Source organism: Stegodyphus dumicola, chromosome 10 (assembly GCF_044657685.1).
Source record: "Stegodyphus dumicola isolate Sdum_Otavi_A_Nest chromosome 10, ASM4465768v1".
Classification (NCBI taxonomy): Eukaryota; Metazoa; Arthropoda; class Arachnida; order Araneae; family Eresidae; genus Stegodyphus; species Stegodyphus dumicola.
In genome coordinates this window covers 153,463,092-153,482,730 of record NC_140777.1, presented here as the reverse complement: position 1 = coordinate 153,482,730, position 19,639 = coordinate 153,463,092, and the positions used below count along the sequence as shown (strand labels likewise).

Below are 19,639 nucleotides of genomic sequence, written 5' to 3'. Positions count from 1 at the left end.
GACTAAATTTTTTGTCTGATTTCCATCCATATACATTTCAAAATTAAAAAAATATAACAATTAAACGAAAGAAATTATAATGAATATCGCAAAATTTTAAAATATACTTACGTACTGCTTAATTACTGATCAATAAATGTCTGTAACACTTTACCACTGAACAAAAAGGTAAAACAATAGACTTGAAGATAAATAAAGCACTTTAGAATCAATACCAGTGGAAATTACGCGACGAGGAATTCTGCTACTTTTGCATTACTCTGGGAAACCAACCTACCAGTGGCCGTGTGTTCATGACACCCTGAACACTGGTAGTTCAATCGAGATTCAAATTCCGAGAAAAGGTGTGGCTGCCTGAATGTTTTCTTGGTTTCCTCCATATTTAGCTTAAATGTGAGTCAGTTTCCGTTTGAAAATCATCGACAAAGGCATCCTTACCCTCAGGCGAATAACGTTCTCGTACTGTGCCTTAATCAGTTTGTAAGGTTTACAAACTTATTAACCAGTTATCTGATCGTTTTTCCTTTAATGTTCTACTTTCGTCGGATCCCACCAGGATGCAAATTAGTTAATGGAGAGAGTTCGCTACAATTTATCCCAGCGTTTGAAGTACTTAATCCGCTTTAGCGTTTTTAGACGTAACTGATCGCGAAAGTTGAGTTTGAGCCAAAGCTTATAGGCGTGTTTTGTCTTGCTTATCTTATATTTTAATGCTTTAAATATTTTTTGTTATTCCCGTTTGCTATGGAGCTGCATTTCTATTATATCAGAGGGTGTTAATATGTTAATACAAGAGCGAAGGCTCCAGCTCCCCCGGCTGATGGTAAGTTTCTTATAAAGATAAGTTTTCTTAGAAAGATTTTTCTAATAAAGATAAAGTAGTAAAAGTTTTCTTATAAAGATTAGTTATAAAGATAAAGTTTCTTATAAAGATGATAAGTTTCTTATAAAGATAAGTTAGTTAGTTATAAAGATAAAGTTTCTTATAAAGATGATAAGTTTCTTATAAAGATAAAGTGGTATGAGTTTTCTTACAAAGATAAAGTGGTATGAGTTTTCTTATAAAGATACGTTAGTTATAAAGATGGAGTTTTAGTTATAAAGATAAAGTTTCTTATAAAGATAAGTTTCTTGAAAACATATATTATTTAAGCGACATTAATTTCTGTTGTATCACAGGATGTTAATATGTTAATACAAGAGCAAAGCCCCCAGCTCTCCCGGCCGATGATTCAGCCACAAAGCCTTAAGAGGCCAGTCCGACAAAAACAAAAACGCAAGATGTGTAACTGTATCCCAAGATGTGTAACTGTTAGACAAAAAAAAATGTTTTATTTAAACCAACATCTGTACCGGAGTTACGTTACTGAGGGATTGAGACGGCCGACAAATCTGTTGATTGCTTTTACAGATTCAGAGATTAAAAATTAAAGTAGTTTCGTTCCGTGTATATTAACCAGCGAAATCTTGGAAATCGCGGAATAAACATGCAAAGACTTAAAGTGAAAACGATTCCAAAACATCTTTCATTGCTTGAAGAAACATACTAAATCTTTTAAATCTCAGTGAATCATAAACGCACAAATAAATTTTAATGTAAAACTAGGTTAGGTTATTTAAATATGGCAAAGTACACGAGGACTATCTGCCTAACGGAGGGCGCCATCGTGGAAGACTTTGTTAGGGAAACTGGCTTTTATTCTTGGTACACGTGGGAAAAACTACGAAAAGCAACCATGCATCAAGTCCATTCTAGTTTGGAACTACGAGTTTTCAAGCTGTCTTAACCACTCGGCCACTGGTGGGGCAGAGTAAAATTAGACAGTTTAAAATCCTGGTGAATTCCTTTGTCACTCGTATAAAGGAAATTGTAATGGCCCGAATTGTTTTCAAGCAAAGTGCTTCATTTATCTGTATATGCGTTTGTAATATATTAAAATAAACATATATGGTATTTAATAAAACTATTTTGTGTCTTTCAGATTGCCAAATGAATATATGTCAACATGGAGAATGCCACGTACTTAACGAAGAACCAGGTTACCACTGCGACTGCGTGACGGGTTACTTCGGAGAAGTGTGCGACAAGTTTGATCCCTGCTCCTTGAGTCCTTGCGAAAACTTTGGCATTTGTCGAAACATCTCCAGCAACAAGTATCGCTGCGATTGCCTGTCCGGCTTCTCGGGAATGAATTGCAGCGACTTCAACCCCTGCGCCCTTCGCCCTTCCCCTTGCCAACATGGTGGTCGTTGCGAGAGCACGGCCAGCCATAAATATCAATGTTATTGCACGAAGGGATATTACGGCAAGACGTGCCAGTTTTTCGACCCTTGTTCCTTAGACCCTTGCCAGAATGGGGGGAAGTGCCAGAACGCTTCTCAGGTGGATTACGTGTGTAAGTGCGTCCCTGGATTCACCGGTGAGTCAAGTCGATAATTCTTCATAATACCGTGAGACTCATAATGTTCATGCATTATTTGCAGCAGCACATGTTATGATCGAGATATCCCATAATTTGTTAGAACCAGCCCACCTCGCTGAATTTCGAATGCTTACATTTTTCGAAAATTGCAATTTCTCGAAAAATACAGTATACATCGAAGAACGATTTTTCACTATATTTATCGGTAATTCTGTTGACAGTGGGGCATGCATTCAAATTCGATGATGTTGCCAGTAAATATATAAATAATCAGCTTCAATGCTGGTGCTTTTGTGAGTAGTTGTTTAAGTAGTAAAACGTGATTCAGTTGCAAGTTGCTCAAATAATCAAATTCAATTTTTTCATAAGTATATAGTCGTATTTACTTATGAAATCTGAATTCGGTTGGAAGTAGATATAAATAAAAATAGTTGGTATTGGAATTAGATTATAAATATAAATAAAATGAAATAATCATATTCGATTAATTTACGATTATACGTATATCAAAAGCAGAAAAACTGATAATTAAAATGAGTATTTTAGCTCAATTTATTTAGCTTTAAATTTTATTTACATAAGAAATGCGAAACCGCAATTAGCATATGTGAAAACTTAATCTCAGATATTATCTGTTTACTTAATTTAAAATAGTTTTTTGAAAAATATAGCGCACCGGTCATTCGAGTTTGTTTTTAGGGTTATAAAATCGTGATTAACTGAAAAAACAAGATTCATTTTATGTAAAAATAGACTTAACGGTGCCGCCAGATGGAAAGTAGTTAGTGACTCTGACTACCGTACCGAAATGCCCAGGCTCGAATGCCGGTGGCATATTTCACAAGTGCACATCAGCGTAGCCACTGAGGGAGGGGTTTCGAAAATGGACCAATGAGCTTCTTTTGGTCTTGTGACGCTAAATCTTCGTGCATGTAAGCGTATGTTGTTTACGTTTTAATTTGCATTTGTTTCGCAGTTATAAATGTACGGCATAAAAGTAGAAAATCTTGTAGGGCTTTCATTTTATGAGTTTAATTAATTGCTGACATTTCACACTTTCGCGATTTTTATCACGCATTAATATTTGGATTGATGTTTACGGCATATTGTCGCTATTTACACCGAGAAAATGACTCAAGCTACAGTTAGCCTCGAATATTATGCATTTACTAACAAATGTGCATTAAGAGAATTCATGTGTATTAGTTAATTTTTATTGAGCTGAGAAGGACTGGAAGTGTTACAATGAATCTAGTGTTTTCTTATTTCAGTGCTTGCATTCTTTTGATTTTGAAAGTGTAAGATTCAGAATACATATTGTGTATGATCTGATTATATTCGTTGGTAACATTAAAGGTTATATGTGAATAAAATGAATATATTTGTTGTGAATAGATAAATTCATTCTGTTTTATGAGTATATCTTGTGTAGACAGTATATTTAAGAGTAGCAGTTAATAAATGTGAAATTTAACACACTAAATGCAAATTAGTGAATTACGAATGCAAATTAATGAAGTTCACTTTCAATAAAATTCTGCATTGGCTGTTATTATAGAATATCTTTTTCGTATAGACTGCAATAAAAAGTGCTGATTTCTATATACATATATAACTGGTGTAAATATTTTCTCATATGCATAGTGTTATGTAAAGATAGCATTTGGGCTCAGATGTGTATCACATATTTCTATCGTTTTATGTATCACTTATTAAGTAATATTTCGCATGAATATTTTTGCGGAGTATCCAACATGTGTTTGTATTTATTTCAAATTCTTTCAACCAGGTAGTGAAATCTTCATAATTGCTTATATTTGATCTAACTTCACAATGAAAATTTTCAGAAGAAATATACGATATGCAGAAATTTGTACAAAAAGTTGCCTGGCAAAATATTTTCAACCATCTTGCTTAAATCTTAAAGCGTGCGAAAGGTCACGTGACATGACAGAAATATTACTGGATGCTCATTGGTCCATCCTAGAAGCCACTCCCTCGGTGGCTACACAGATGTGCACTTGTGAAATATGCATCTCGGTTAAGGCATGGATGTTATTTGTCCGTCTTTTCATAAGAGGTAACGGTGGCTCGCCTTTTAGGTGTTTCCATAATAAAGAAGTCACCGCTTCCGGCCTTAGTAGTGGTCAACGCCTATAAGCTTAAAGCCCGCTATTGGGGGGGGGGGGGAACTTAACGGTAAACAACGAATCTCTCAATTAATTCATTTTCGAAAATAACTGTCTTTCTGCCAGTCGTTTCGAAAATAAAATATACCTATTTATTTTATTACAAACATTCATTAACGTATAGAGATATAATAAAATAATTGCCACAATTAATAATTAACGATATTACAGTTTCCTGAATCTGTTCAGTAGTGTTGAAAATTAATGACCCTGAGAGTCTGCAGTAGTCTTTTACAAAGCGAATCAAAAAATAAAAACGTGTAAACAAAACGACTAAATAAATGCAAATTCAGAATTCATTCTGCTCCCTGTAGATGCTTGGAATACATTTCATTTCAGAATGATAAACATCGTTGGTACAATTCTGTATATCAGCACTAATATTTACGAAACAATGAATGGAATGAAATTTAGTTGTCTAATTATTAATTCGAAGAATAATGTTAAAAAATTGAAACTAAAATATTTATTTATATCCGTGGCTACGAATTTCGGTATTCATTTAAAAAAAGTATTAAAAGTAGTTTATAGCTTTAACGTTTTTTAAATAATTTACGAAGTTAAGAATTTTAATTTCGAACTGTTTAAAAGAAAGCAACTTTTTTGCATTCAATTTTCAATGCAAGCTCATAACGAGTTAAATTGTCTTTTTTATTTTAAACTTGGTTGTTTTTTAAATTCACCTTCCACAAAATATCTACTAAAGGCCATTCATATTAAAATTAACAGAATATTTTAAAAGGCAGCTGCCTAAATGTGGGAATATTTTTCCTATGTGCTTGTATAAATAAACATTGAATTTTAAAAGATGTAAGTGTGGAAATATTCACATGGGAAGAGAATGGCTTAGGCTGGTGCTGCCATCTATTGAGGTAAAGGCGAAATGTTATAATTCTGCTGAACTGAAATTTTAGATTACTTTAGTGACTATCTCTTTACGTCAGGTTTATATAAATCGATGCAAACATAAACGGCATTTTTTATCTTGAAAAAACTGATTTATTATTGTTTAGTTCTGGGTTGATAGGAATTAATTTCTAATTTTTAATTAGAATTGGAAAACTGAACAATACAGTAGAATTCTAAATATCTGGAATTCATTTAGCTAAAATCCAGTTCTCCGGATTCCCCCCCCCCTTTTTAAAGCCAACTTTGATTCAATTTATTTGTGTACAATTTTGATTGATTTAAACTCTACAAAAATAACGGTAATTCAAATAAAGCATTTTTTGGCTAATCTTTGGAATATGGAACAGGTAGTTTGGCGACATTTTGATAAGGCGATAAAGGTTACTAGCTAGGACTTTAGCAGTGTACATGGATAAAGTCAAGAGTGATCGTAATAAAATAAAGATTAATCGTAATAAAATAAATTATTATTTTACTGAACCGCAAAATTTTTAATGCAAAATTTAAAATTGCGCAATGCCCTTTTTGTGCAATTCTGGGATGTTTTTTTAAGTAAAAATAGGTCGACGTGTACATGGATGATACCAAAGTTACACTTATGCCGAGATTATCAAGCATTCTGCTTGATGTGTTCCGAATGTCATCAGATGTTTGCTCTTTGGGCGCTGAAAAGAGAATAAGTTCGAAGTGTGAGTCCAGAATGGCAGGAGCTAATGGGTGTATGTGCTGTTTTTAAAAACGCGGCAAGCAGTGGGCGATTCTGCACTTTATCCCAATTTCGCACCTAATCTTCGTCATGATTAAGCATTTTTGTTCCATAAAAGTTCTAATATAAGCGTAATTCGGCTAGCAGATTGTTGAAAAAAATGTTGAGTAAAAAAAGAAAAAAAAAATGCCTTTACTTCGTGAAAACAAAATGACGTCCAAAACAAAACTAGCAGGTTGCTGTAGCAGGGTTGGTCACCAAATTTTCGTCAAAAAATCGCCAAGTTACCATAATCCAAAGATTAACCAATCATTTTTTAAGAAAAATTCCGTTTCATTTTTAATTCCATGTATAAAAATTTTGCGGTTCAGTAAAATAATAATTTATTTTATTACGATTCGCTTTAATCAAATGAAAATAAGTCATGTTTTACACAGTTAAAGATATTTTCTTTGCTTAAATTTATTACATGAAAAATTAAAGTGTGATTCAGAGAGGTCTAAGTAAATAGAAACTAATTTTAGCATTTAATTTAAAATAATTTTTTAATTAAACAATTTTAAATTCATTTTTATTATTTTGTAGAATCCTGTGCGATTTGTTTTCATTTTCTGGAGGATATATTTTATTTTATGCATTATGTCATATTTGTGAAATAAAATACTAAAAACAAACAAAAAAAATTGCAATTTCCTGCTTGTTATACGTTAAACACATTTTTTACATATAAAAAAATAATAACCTATTTATCGAATCTTTCGAACATCGGATAAAAAAATTCAAAGGACGATCTTGATGAGTATTTAGTCTTACTTAATGCAACGACAAATTCACAAGTTTAAAACCTAATAAAATTTGTAAATGTAAACTATGTCTTAGATATTCTGGACGATATTTAACCGAATTTGAAATCAATCGTTTTCCCACTTTTATGCTTGTAATTTATTGATAATTTTAGTGATTTTTTTCAATTCATTCCTAGGAAAACAATGTGAAATTGATATCGATGAGTGTGCCTCTTCCCCATGCAAACACGGTGCTACTTGTCGTGATGGAATCAATGCATTTCACTGTCGCTGTTCGCCTGGTTATAGAGGAAAACGTTGTCATTTAGTTGGTAAGTTAATTTTCTGCATTACGTGCGTTATGTCTTCATTTCTGTTTATTATTATTATTATTTTACTTGAGCCTGAAATACGAAGATGATTTTGAAAGAAACTCAAAAATTCACTGTTTAGTTGTAACATCTTACAACGTATGTACGAAAGTGTCTTACAGAATTCTATAAAAATATGATGTTAAACTTCTTAAGAACTCTTAAGAAATTCAGCCAAATTTCCTATAAACTAACTCAGAGATCTATAGAATTCTATAAAACAGTGGTTCTCAGCTGGATTGGTATTAACCCCTTGGGGGGCCGTGAAAATTTAAATGGGTCAATATTGATTAACGGTCGATTTGGGGTTGATAGACGTATATACACCGAGAATTGATCGACATAATAAATTGGCATAACCACTAATTATAAAAAATATTTGTTAACCCTTTAATGCATTCTATAGTTTGGTTAAAATTGGTTTTCCTAAATTTATACCAACGTAATCAAATGTTTGTATCTTATCTTAGTTTATTATTTTAAAAAATTGTATTTTATTGGACAGGTTTTTAATTAAAGGAAATTAATTGTTTATAACATACTTAAATACTTTGAAACGACTAACATAATTTGTTTTTCTTTTATGTTATTTCTAAAGTATCAGCAGATATAAATTCATTTTGATCTGCACTTATATCCCTTGGTATTTAGGTATCAGTAAAAAGCGTTCGTTAGGTATTCGAATTATAGCTGAAGAGTGATTGCTGTAGGTTCAGGGTTTAATAAGAAGTGTAAGTGTATCAAATTTACTATATTCTTCTGTATCTCGTTATAAAGGGATAACATTGACTTCATTTAAAAGTTCGTGAAAACTACCTCAGAGTAAATACCTCATGTAATTTCGTACAAAGCAGAATACTAATACGAAATGTTTACATACAAAATTTTAAGCAACTTTATTGCCGAAGGAAAAAGTTATTTTTTTTAATTTATCGAATGTTAATTTATGTTCTATTATATTACAAAGTTATTTACCATTCTTTGAAAGTTTTCAGTATTATAAGCAAGCCATTTTGATGTAGACATTTACTATTAACATTAACCCTTCAATAATGGTTAAATCACTTAACCCTTCAAATATTAGATTTTAACTTGAAATATGCGTGTTAACAAGAGTTAGAGAAGTGAAATTTCTAGCTGGGAGAGAACAGTTAATGGAATGTTAAGAATTTTGGCAAACTTCCAGCTGTTCAGTAAATCTTTATCAGTAGGGCGCTAAGAGAAATTTTCTGATCAAAAAATGCCATTTTGATCATGAATGTTTTGTATAATGAGAATAAATGTTATTTCACAGCATCTAGGTTATCAATGTTTCAGGATGGTATACATTCTGTTGTAATATCACCCACATAATTAAATGCATATTCAACGTTGGTTTCATGAAAGAAACGAAAAACAAATTTAATTAATTTTGTCAATACTAGGTATTTCCGTTTTCCGTCTTTTTTCAGTGATTTTAGTCTCGACTTTCTTGCTTTTACTTCCTTTGGACTGAATAGTTCAGCCCAGAAGTTTCTATCAGTGTTTGTTTGTTTGTGTCTATATAAGACAACTATTTGACAGTTTCTGACTTCTTGATCTAACGCATTTTCGTCTTTTGAAATGACACTTAGTATGTTATCCGCTAATTTCACCACAGAAATGAAAGTGTTGTTTCGCAGAACGAAACAAGATTAATGCCATTAAATTTGATGAAGATAGACTTCTTAAGGGATATTTTTTTCTTTTTCATATCATAATCAGCACATTCTATAAATTGCCTTTTCAATATACCCTCCCTCCCTCTTTTTTTAATGGAATTAACTTTTCCAGATTTCCTAAACACTGCTTCTACATCAAAAACATTAATCTGGGTTTTAATCTTCATGAAAATTGTCCAGGAAGGTTAGCTGCCCATACAATGAACACGGTACATATCATTTGCATGACGGTACATAATGAAGTAATACACGTGCATGCAATTTACGAATTTCTTGCGTGTGCATGCAGTTTCCAAGATTAAGAATTTCTGGATTTAAGAAAGTATAAAATGCAGAATTCCGGCTAAATCCGGACCACAAGCCCCTGTCATTGAATGTGCAAGAGGGAATAGCCCCCTTTTTGTGGTAAAATGCCCGCATTACAATAGTTTTAATATTATACAAATAAAATGCTGTTATAAAAATCATAATTATCATATTTAGATATAATAGAAATAGCCTTAATATATTCTGCCTTATTTTAGATTAAACGCTTATTATACTAATTCTTCCACGAAAATCTGGTAAGACTTTCTTGTAAATTACCACTTCTGGTTTATCATATATAAACAAAATCTAATATATTGTTTTCAATAGTGATTTATATATGCACCATATATTATATATGAGTTTTAATAAAAAATTTGAGAAATTTTGGATTATATTATAATTTAGTATTTTTTCATAAACTACATAATATATGAACATATATTTTTTCATAAACTACATAATATATGAATATATATTATATTAATATATGAATATTTCATAGCTTCAAGCACTCCTTCCAGTTTATCAGTTTTAGCCAAAATCTAGTACATTTTTACCTGTGATATAAAAGTCTTAAACACTAAAATTGAAAAATTTTGGATTATATTTTAATATGGTTTTCCATTAAAAATTGTTATGGGCTTCGAGTAAAGTTCCACTTCTGGTAGTCTAATTTTATCCAAAATCTAACGAATTTTTAATACGAATACAAAAGGTTTATATAAGGAAAACTGAAAATTTTGTAAGTTTGATATAAGAATTATCGGGAGCAAAATAATTGTTAAAAACATACAGACATCATTGTAAAATTTGTAAAAACGAATTGTAAGTACCCTAGTTCGTGCTTATTCACTGACAACTCACTTTCGAATTTTTGGACCCAAAACATCACTTTCTTACGTATAAGTTGGCGAGAGGTAACAACCATGCAAAATCAGCATTTTTACATGTCTAAGCGCTAAATACATATCACAGGACTAGAAAGTCGCCCACCCAATTCAGCAGAGGCATGGGTTCATTTTAGTTCCACTTTTCGCTGATAGATGGCGCTATTTCCGTTACACCATAAGGAAAAGAAGGAAAAAATTGAGATTATGCAGTATTTGTTATCATTTGTGAGCATATTACAAAATTACTAACAAATTAGCAGTCATTTATGTGTTCACAACTCTGCGTTTTAAAGATGGAACATGTAAATGATTTTTCAAAAAACACATTTAATTTTTTTTTTAATTTATTCGTGATAATATTAATGCAAGGTCATCTATAGGTAAACGTTTAAAGTAAAGTAGATTCTAATGCCTCAAAATAATACCACTGTAATTAAGGTACAATAACACGCCGAACAAATATTAATTTAGAAGTAAAACAACAAAAATCAGCGTTGTATTTTCAAAATATTTATATAGCGTTATATTTATTCCATTTGCGCTTTTGCAGCTGAAGATGATGGTTCGGTAAAACCATCAAAACTAGTCCTGTGAAAAGTTTGACTTCTAAATTAATACCAGTCTTTTTAGGGCAAGCGTTATTTAATACCTCCGTTTTTTAAATTTTATGCGATTTTTTAAAATGTCTCCAGTTTTAGGGACACGCTATCTTTATCAATACCCAAGTTTGCGTCGTCAGTTTGAAAATTGTATTCTAATATTTTCGAAATTTGCCATTCGCTTGGAAGTTTTTAAAAGTGTAATAAATTTTCAAAACATTTTCTAATAGAATCCTTCGCAAATAAAATCAGTACATTCGTGGAACCCAATTATTCAAGAACTAACAATAATTGATTTCAATCCCAGTAGTCACCGATTTTCCTTATTCGTTACTAACAATCCGTTTGATAATAGTTATGAATCGTTCTTTCATTTCTTACTGTTAATCGCTAATTTATTTCTAATACGTACTGAGAAAAATATGAATATAATCTTTTTCTTCTTTCTTACAGAACACTGCCCTCCTCAAACGATCCACACCAACAAAGGAGTGTTCCGCTGGAACTCCACTTCCCATGGGAGGGCCCATCTGATCGAGTGCCCATTTGGCTCCATATTCCCGGATCGAGAATCGGCAACGGGGTTTGCCAAGAGGCGCTGCTATCTGCTGTCCAACGGTTCGGTCGCTTGGGGACGTCCGGACCTGTCCAGTTGCAGGGAAGAGGTAAGGCATCATTCTATTAGTTCCTCCTCTCTCCTAAGCCATCTGGCGTCCTTTTCTAGAGGTGGAAAAGGGATTAAGAATGACTCTATGATCTTTCGGTGTTCCGCAATTGCGTTGGTCTTTTCATTTATGCGCCGTAACTAAAGTGGACATTTGTCTTATTAGTAACTTAAACATAGCTTTTATCCAGGTAAAAGTTATTCATTCTTTGTGGTAACTTAGTACTGAAATTTGTACCACTTAAAGAATTAGCATTTCATTATAAGCATATTCGTATCACTCAGGTAATATTTCAAAATGTGCAATACAACTTTTAGATGTCAAATCATGGATTTAATTTCAATTATTTAACTTCTGTCTTTTAAAAAAGATACTGTAAGTACTTGTTTAGTTTTAAACTAACCAGTTTTGTTCAGTTATTTACCTTTTCTATTTTCTCTCATTTCCATTTCCTGCCAGAATCATAATTCAGTTTCGCGTGCTATGCAAAGTAGGGTAGAAAGATACTGTTTAAGCTGGTGTCTGAGTTACTGCCAACAGAACGTGATCTGCCTTTCAGCCACGTTGCTTCGCTGATATTTAAGCTCGCTATTTTAAGGCCGTGCATATTAATTTCCGGTTCATCTACGTTGATAGTAGGCTCCATATCTAAGAGCTAGCTCGCGTTAATTTTCTCTGTGCAGCTTCGAATGATTATTTAGCTTAGGCTTAGTTTTAATTTTATATTTCTATTTTGACTTGACTTAATGAAGCCAAACGTATTGTCTGAGTTTTGTAAGCAACAGGAGTGCGGAATGTAAATTCTTTCTTGAGCTGAATAAAACGGAATTGTCACCCTTCATATGCATTGCCATCGATGCAATTGAACTTAGCGAATAGCCGCATCACAGTTCAAGTACAGATCTAGTTAACAAAAGTAAAATTTAATTTAGCTAGAATCTTACCATATTTAACAGCACTATTTATCATTTATTTACAAATGCCTGACTTTTGGTACTTAAGCCGTTAGCACTTGTAAAGAACGCTCCTGAACTCTCTACTAGAAAGACCTATGATGCTCTCGAATAGAGAGACTCCTCACACTACGAGGACTATATTTCATTTTAATACCTATTTTAAAGAACTGTGAATGGCAACGATTTAAGAGTAATACGCATGCGTAAAGAGAAGAGACCTTCTGTCAGACGCCTGTCAGAAAAGAGAGTTTGGAAAGCTCCGCCAGCGAGCTGTGGAGACTAAATTTGTCCAGTGATGACGAGTGCTATCTTCGTTAACATCTCTGATCGTGTCACCAACTCGGATATATACTCAAGTTTTCTAAATGTATTAATTAAATGTTGTATCTGTGGTATGTGCTGGGAATAAAGTGATGCATCACCAATACCAGTGGTTGATTCCGTTCCCACTGAAGCATCCACGACGTCACACACTCTTGCTTTTCAGTACTTCTGGGTGACAGAATTAAAACTAATGCAGAGCATATATTTACATGTTCTTTGGTTGTCTTGAGTCTCAAAGAAATGGAGATAAGAGATACAGTCTCCAGGTCTATTAACTGGTAGTTCTCCTTATTCTCTTACTAACAAAAGAAGGGATAGATGGCCTGTGTGCTAGGGATATCCATTTTTTAGGCTACCACAATCAATATATTAATGGCCATCCTAAATCCAAAGATAGAAATAAATAGAGTGGACACCAGGACTTTGGCTAAGGGAACCATTATTGTATTGTATACAGATACTGCAAGAAGTAATTGTTGTAGTGTAGAAACAAGACAGTGTGGCATATGGTTTCTGCTGTTAATAATAGAAGCTATAATAATCTATCACACTGATCTATTAGGAAGAAAGATGAGATAAATATTTAAACGCATTATTATAATAAAATATTTTTACGAATTTTGTATATATGTAAATAATTTTATTGAAATTATCCGTTAAATTGTGGGATCTCTCGTATAATACAACATTCCCCCCCGGGGGTCGACGTAGAGAACTCTGCGAAGCTACTGGCTAGGATCTGTACCTAGGCAGTCTCGGCCACGGGGGTATAAAATTTATGAACTTGGTGGTTCTGAAGGCTCTGGGAAAGGTCACTTATTGGCCGGCCCCGGAGTCTGGCACGTCCTAGCGCGGCGTGGTACTAGTAACCCGGGAGTCTCCCCCGGGATCGCTGGGTAATGTCCCGCTGCGACGGGCTCGCCCGAGCGACTGGTAGGAGCATTAGACGACCGGTGCTGCCTGGGGCCCGTCCCCAAGTGGTACGCTGCTCTTCTGGAGGGTAATAGTGGAGGTTGAACCTCCCCAACGTGCCCAAAGGGAGAGTGGACCTGCAGTGAGATTAAGTTTACTCGGAGCAGGGAAGCCCAAACGCCATAGTATAATACAACATGAAAGGCTTCAAGAGAGTGGAGCTTCGCCGGAAAAATAAGTTTACAGACACAAGTCCATTTAACATCGAGGTAGAATGTCTCTCCAAGATGCTTTTTGAAAATAAATTTTGTCACTAAATTTAACGAGAAATTGACAGGCGACGTTTTTGTCCAACCCCTGTGTAACTATAACTGGTTCTATCACTATGCAACTGTAACTATATCCTACCCTATGTAGCTGCAACTGTGTGTGCCTTCCAGCTAGTTCGAGAAATAGAAGCTACTGGAAATTTCTCGGCGGCCAGGACAAAACTATGTCAGACCTGAGAGAGCATCAGTTTACAGTGTTTAGTTCAGAGTTGACTTAAAGAACTGAGAGAGCTTCACGAGAATTTTGCATTGCGTTATGTTTATTATTCTTAGTAGTTTGAAGTGGTAGCTACTGATTGTGCTCTGTCATACTGAGAAGAGCTTTGCGAGTACGTTTGTGCAAAGTACCAGGACTGTGAAGTTTTCTTTTGGAAGAAGAATTTATCAAGCTACCATCCGTTCTATGTGCATTCAGTTCATTACGAACTCAAACATGTATGTAACAGTATTAAAATTCATTACAATACTTGAAAATAAAAATACGTACTAAAAGAGCTCTTGGTGAATATATATTTGCGATTCCGTAAGAACCGTTTGATTCCGTAAGAACTACTTCGGGATGGCGCACTGCAGAGTTTTAGATGTGTGTCTTTATGAGTGCATGAACTGTTTTAGTTTTCACTGTGGTAACATAATATATTAGAATTAATTGCATGCTATATTATCTACTTAAATTATTAAATAGTTATGCATCATTAAATTTTAGTTAATGTTGATGGAAAGGGACTATCTACTGAACACATATTCCTGATACGCTTAAGATCAGAGTTTCGCTTTTTGCAGTTCGAAGGGGGAATCGAATGCGTAAGATACATAAAGGCATGAAGTGTCCCTTTTTACTGATACACATACTGCGTCCTTGTCTGTTGGATCTCATTCTTGTTACCAAGGTGTTATAATTACTACAGTATAAGCAATTTGACGCTGAATTCTACCTCTCCGGCAAGAAAGGTTTTGTTCGCTTACTCAACCGTGGAAACGCTTATTACTTATTTGTTTGTAAATGCCTGGCTTTGGTATTTAAGCCATTAGCAGTCTTGCTTCCTAGTGCTTCGAAAGAATTAAAACCATTAAGTGCAGAGCATGTGTTTAAATGTGTTCATAGGCTGTCCAGAAACACACAGAGAACACATATTTGAATTCTTGAGTCTGGTGATGCACAATAAGGCGATCATCTACTAAGAATAATAAGGCACAAAAGACAGAGTAATGCATATATATACATGTTTGTACACGTTTAGATCGTTTATCCTTATCGTATAATCACATATAGCGACGCGCAATGCTATGAGAAACTTTTTCCAGAAACCGGCTTCTTCCAGTGCTATTTTAAAAGGGAGCTTTCTAGTCAAAATAGTTGCTCTGGACGATGTGCTGCGGGTACGTACCTTGGACATTTAACGAGGTCAAGGAAACTGTTTCCCTTACAACTTTGTCTCTCGTAGTTCTTCGCCAATTAATCTTCGCGTAAATCAACCACTCAGATATCCTGGAAGGGAAGATTTTCAGAAATGTTGAGGGTAGCTAGCAGCATCTGATAGCGATTTCAGAAAATCGCGTAAGAACAAATTCAAAAATTCCATCCAATCTTCATGCATAACTTTTAATTTTCTATCCAAATTAAAATAGTTTTTTGTGTAACAAACCTGTAGACACATAAAGTTTTTTAAAAGTATGAAGCATGTAAATTCAGCAGTCCCCTTATCAAGATATGCACTCCAGATCTCCTGATTACCAGTTACCAGGCGTGTTTCCAATTACACCAAGAAGGCGAGTGGTAGAGGAGAATTATTCTTTACATCCCCCCACTTAAAATCCTACTGGGCAGGAAGGGACTCAGTCGCCAAATCCTGCTGATAATTAATTATTGTCCGCCGCATTTTAGTTCGAGCGTTATTTATGGTATTGTTATAGTTATTTGTAGGTTTATATCGGATCAGGAGACATGAAAGATCAGTGGTGACCTCGCCGGGTTTCGAACTCTTGACTACCGTCTGGTAATCTGACATGCTTTAAATTAGCACGTAAGCATGCGATAGAGAGGGGACTTGCTAATAAATTAGCTATCTTTTATCGCATGAACTCTATCCCAAGAAATTTAACTCCATCCAAAAGTGCAGATGAATTTCGTACATCGAATTTAATACAGAAATAAAGGATAACACTAAGCATATGTAATTAGTTTTAAAAAAACTTATCGAGAATAACAAAGAGAAATTGCATAGGCAACATAAGGAGCTACTTTACTAGGCTTACAAAAAGTAGTGAAGGTGTTAAAGCTGAGTAAAGTTATTTTTAAAGAAGAGAGAGTTTGTATGGTTATTCTAACCTGGAGAAAATATCTCAAGTGTTCATAAGAATAAACAGCTTGTCAATAGAAAGCAGGTGCATTTTAAAAATGTTCCTTGCGTTTCGAAATTTTTAAGTATTCTTCTGACGTAAAAATGTTCGAAACCGTTCTTAGATTCCTTCGAATTCTTAAAAATATCAGCAGAAGAGCTCCTATCTTCATTTTTCTATTTTGTTTTGTATTAAGCTTTTCTAAGCTTTCCCCAAGTGGCTACTTGTTGCTTCCCTTTGATGCTATTATTAACTTCGGGTATAGTAGCAGGTAAAATACAGGTTTAAAAAAGATTTATAAAAGTAATATACACTGGTGTGCAAAAATTAAGGACGAGACGGTTTTTTCAAAAGCTTTCCAAATCAACACATTTAATACCGGAAGATCCTTACGTATTGACGTAAGGACATGAGTAATGTAAGCAACACTTACTAAAAGAGAAATCAGAGGGATAAAAAGAAGCTTTATTGAAAAAGTAGCATGGAGCGCAATGCGACTGATGGCCGAAACATCCCTGTGATGGGTGTCCAGGAAGAAACATCCGGTCTTTAGTAGGGGATATGATCTCCCCTGACTGCTAGGCAGGTTTCACAGCTTCTGCCCATGCTGAGAATGAGGGTGTCAATGAGTTGTTGAGGCATTGCTGCCCATTCGTCTTGCAGCGCCAATCGAAGCTCCGGAATCGTTACTGGTGGTAAGCTACGAGCTGCCAAGCGTCTGCCTAGAAAATCCCATACATGCTCGATGGGATTGAGATCTGGAGATCGTGCCGGCCAATCCATACGTTCAATATCCTCACTCTCTAAGAGCTGTTCGGCAGCTACTGTGCGATGACATGGTGCATTGTCGTCCATGAAAAGGAACTGCGGACCCATAGCGCCTCTAAAAAGACGCACATATGGAAGAAGAATCTCGTTACAATAACGGGTCCCGTTGACTGAACCTGCGTCGAAGATGTGAAGGTCTGTACGACTACCAAGCATGATGCCTCCTCGAACAAGAACACCGCCACCTCCATACCTGTCCCTTTCAATGATGTTCGAGGGATGATTGCGGCTTCCCCGCTCTCCAGATGAGTATGCGATGAGAATCGCTACTCAGACTGAATCTGCTCTCATCTGTAAAGAGTACTCGACCCCATTCATTGTCTCACCAATTCCGGTGTTCCCGGCACCACAGAGAACGCCTTCTCCGATGGGCAGGCGTTAGAGGTACACACCGTACAGGGCGTCGTGCAAACAGACCACCACCGTGCAGTCTTCTGGCCACGGTAAAACGCGATATCGGTCGTCCAGTTGCCTGTGTCGTGTGTCTAGCGATTTCTCCCGCTGTCTGCCGCCTGTTTCTTCTGGCCTGTAAGGCAATATACCGGTCATCTGCGGGTGTGGTTCCTCGTGGACGACCACTACTAAACCCCCGGATAGCTGTTCCTGTAGTTTGAAATTGTCTCCAAAGTCGTGAAACGATGCTGTGAGCAATTCCGAACTCTGCAGCCACACGTGTCACAATGCGGCCTTCCTCCAACTTCCCAATGATTCGACCTCTTGTAAAAGCATCCAGATGTCGTTTAACAGATTGATTATTTGCCATTTCTCGCTGAGGCAGCAACTCGGTGTGATTTTAACTGCTATACGGTGTGCAATCTCTTTGCCAGAAATACTGATCTTACACCGACAGCATGCTTTATACTACTCAGACACTTCCCCATTACGTCTACCTGCATATCTGCGCATGTGCTACCGTAAATCACCTTACTTAATCTCCTGATTGGTCTTTCTGTCCGCTCTGCCTCTTCGTTCAGCTGATATGCTAATTTTTCGACTTCGTCCTTAATTTTTGCACACCAGTGTATTTCTTAATCAAGCTGTTTTACAGGTTTTTAATCCTGAAGCAGATCTCAGAACTTGAGCCTTATAAATGTACTAATCAGCCCTCGAATCTCTAACGAATTGAGCATTACTTCAAATAAAAATTACAACCAACATATCTGTGTCCTGCTCAATGTTCAAGCCTTGTTTTCAATCCCCAGTGATCTGTCTCGATTAATTTGTTGACGTGCTGGTATTGACGTAAACTCATTGAGCGCACGGAGAGAACTAAACTTTTTTGACTGCTCAGTGTTGATGTTACCTCGTTGAATGCATGGAGAGAACTAAAATTTTTTAACTGCTCAATGATCTCTCAGAGACTGTTTTTGATTGCTGTCATTTTCAAAAACATTACATGCGAAAGTAAAATTGATTAGCTGAGTGCGTCCACGCCAGACACATTTTTCCGCCACTGCGTTTCATTTTTCTTCACCGTCTTTTTCTCATTGCCTTTCTGAATAAGATTAACCAAGATGCTGATGTCACTGCTAACTCCTAAATAACGTAAGCAACTCATGCCTTAAAGATCATTCACACCTCATAATGTCTTAGAACTAGCATCAAAACAGTTCGTAGAATGTAAATCATAAAATTAAATCATAATAATAAGGCGTGCCGGCTACGTTCTTAGTTTCCTGCCAGCGCTGATAGTTGTAATAATTAGGCTTTGCGTTCTCTCACTGGCGATACTTTACTTCTGACTCTCCGGCAGAGTTAGTTAGGCAGCTTCTAGTATTAGTATCTAACTATGCAGTCCTTGAATATTGTTCCACGTTTGAATCAATTTGATAGGTTCTATTTTGTTTTGCATCACCACGAGTTGTCGAAATTGCAGCACAAGAGAGTGTCTTTATGTTCAAAATTCTGTTTAAATAAAAAGGTTATTTTAACCATCTCAGGACTTTATCATTGTTCTCAAACATAGCAGTAATTTGCTTCACGTTTGTCAGGGTTATTAAACTAAAATAACATTACCAGATCAAAAGTAACCCTACTAAATAATAGAACATGCATTGTTTCTTTCTTCAGCCTCTTTCAGCTTAACAGCTGAACACTCACAACATAATGCTTAAGTGACACCTTCACACTTTCCATTATTGGTCTTTCATTGTCCTTTCACAGACGTTAAATGATATGTGGACGTGTGAACGGATTTAGAATCCCTAACAGGGTTTCAACAGGCTGAGAAGCATTATTCCCAAGCTGAACAGTCGCTCTGTTGGTGGAGTAAATTAATGTCAAATCGATCCAGAAATAAACGATCTACAAACGTAATACACACAGTAAGAGCTTGCAAACATAATATAAACAACAATATACAATAAAGGTATTACACAAAAATGCACTAGATAATTAAATAAAA

The 19,639-nt window shown here is 35.2% G+C and overlaps 1 protein-coding gene and 1 long non-coding RNA gene across 2 annotated transcripts in view; one reads left to right on the top strand and one right to left on the bottom strand.

Annotated features, from left to right (window-relative positions):
* The window catches only part of LOC118190209 (uncharacterized), a 101,016-nt gene that overhangs the window by 7,382 nt on the left and 73,995 nt on the right, over positions 1-19,639 (bottom strand). The window lies entirely within an intron of this gene.
* The window catches only part of LOC118190198 (uncharacterized), a 206,935-nt gene that overhangs the window by 137,994 nt on the left and 49,302 nt on the right, over positions 1-19,639 (top strand). Inside the window, exons 4-6 of the mRNA XM_035360876.2 lie at positions 1,983-2,420; positions 7,210-7,344; positions 11,335-11,546. Coding sequence (XP_035216767.1) covers positions 1,983-2,420; positions 7,210-7,344; positions 11,335-11,546 — 785 coding nt within the window. The remainder of the gene's footprint in view (positions 1-1,982; positions 2,421-7,209; positions 7,345-11,334; positions 11,547-19,639) is intronic.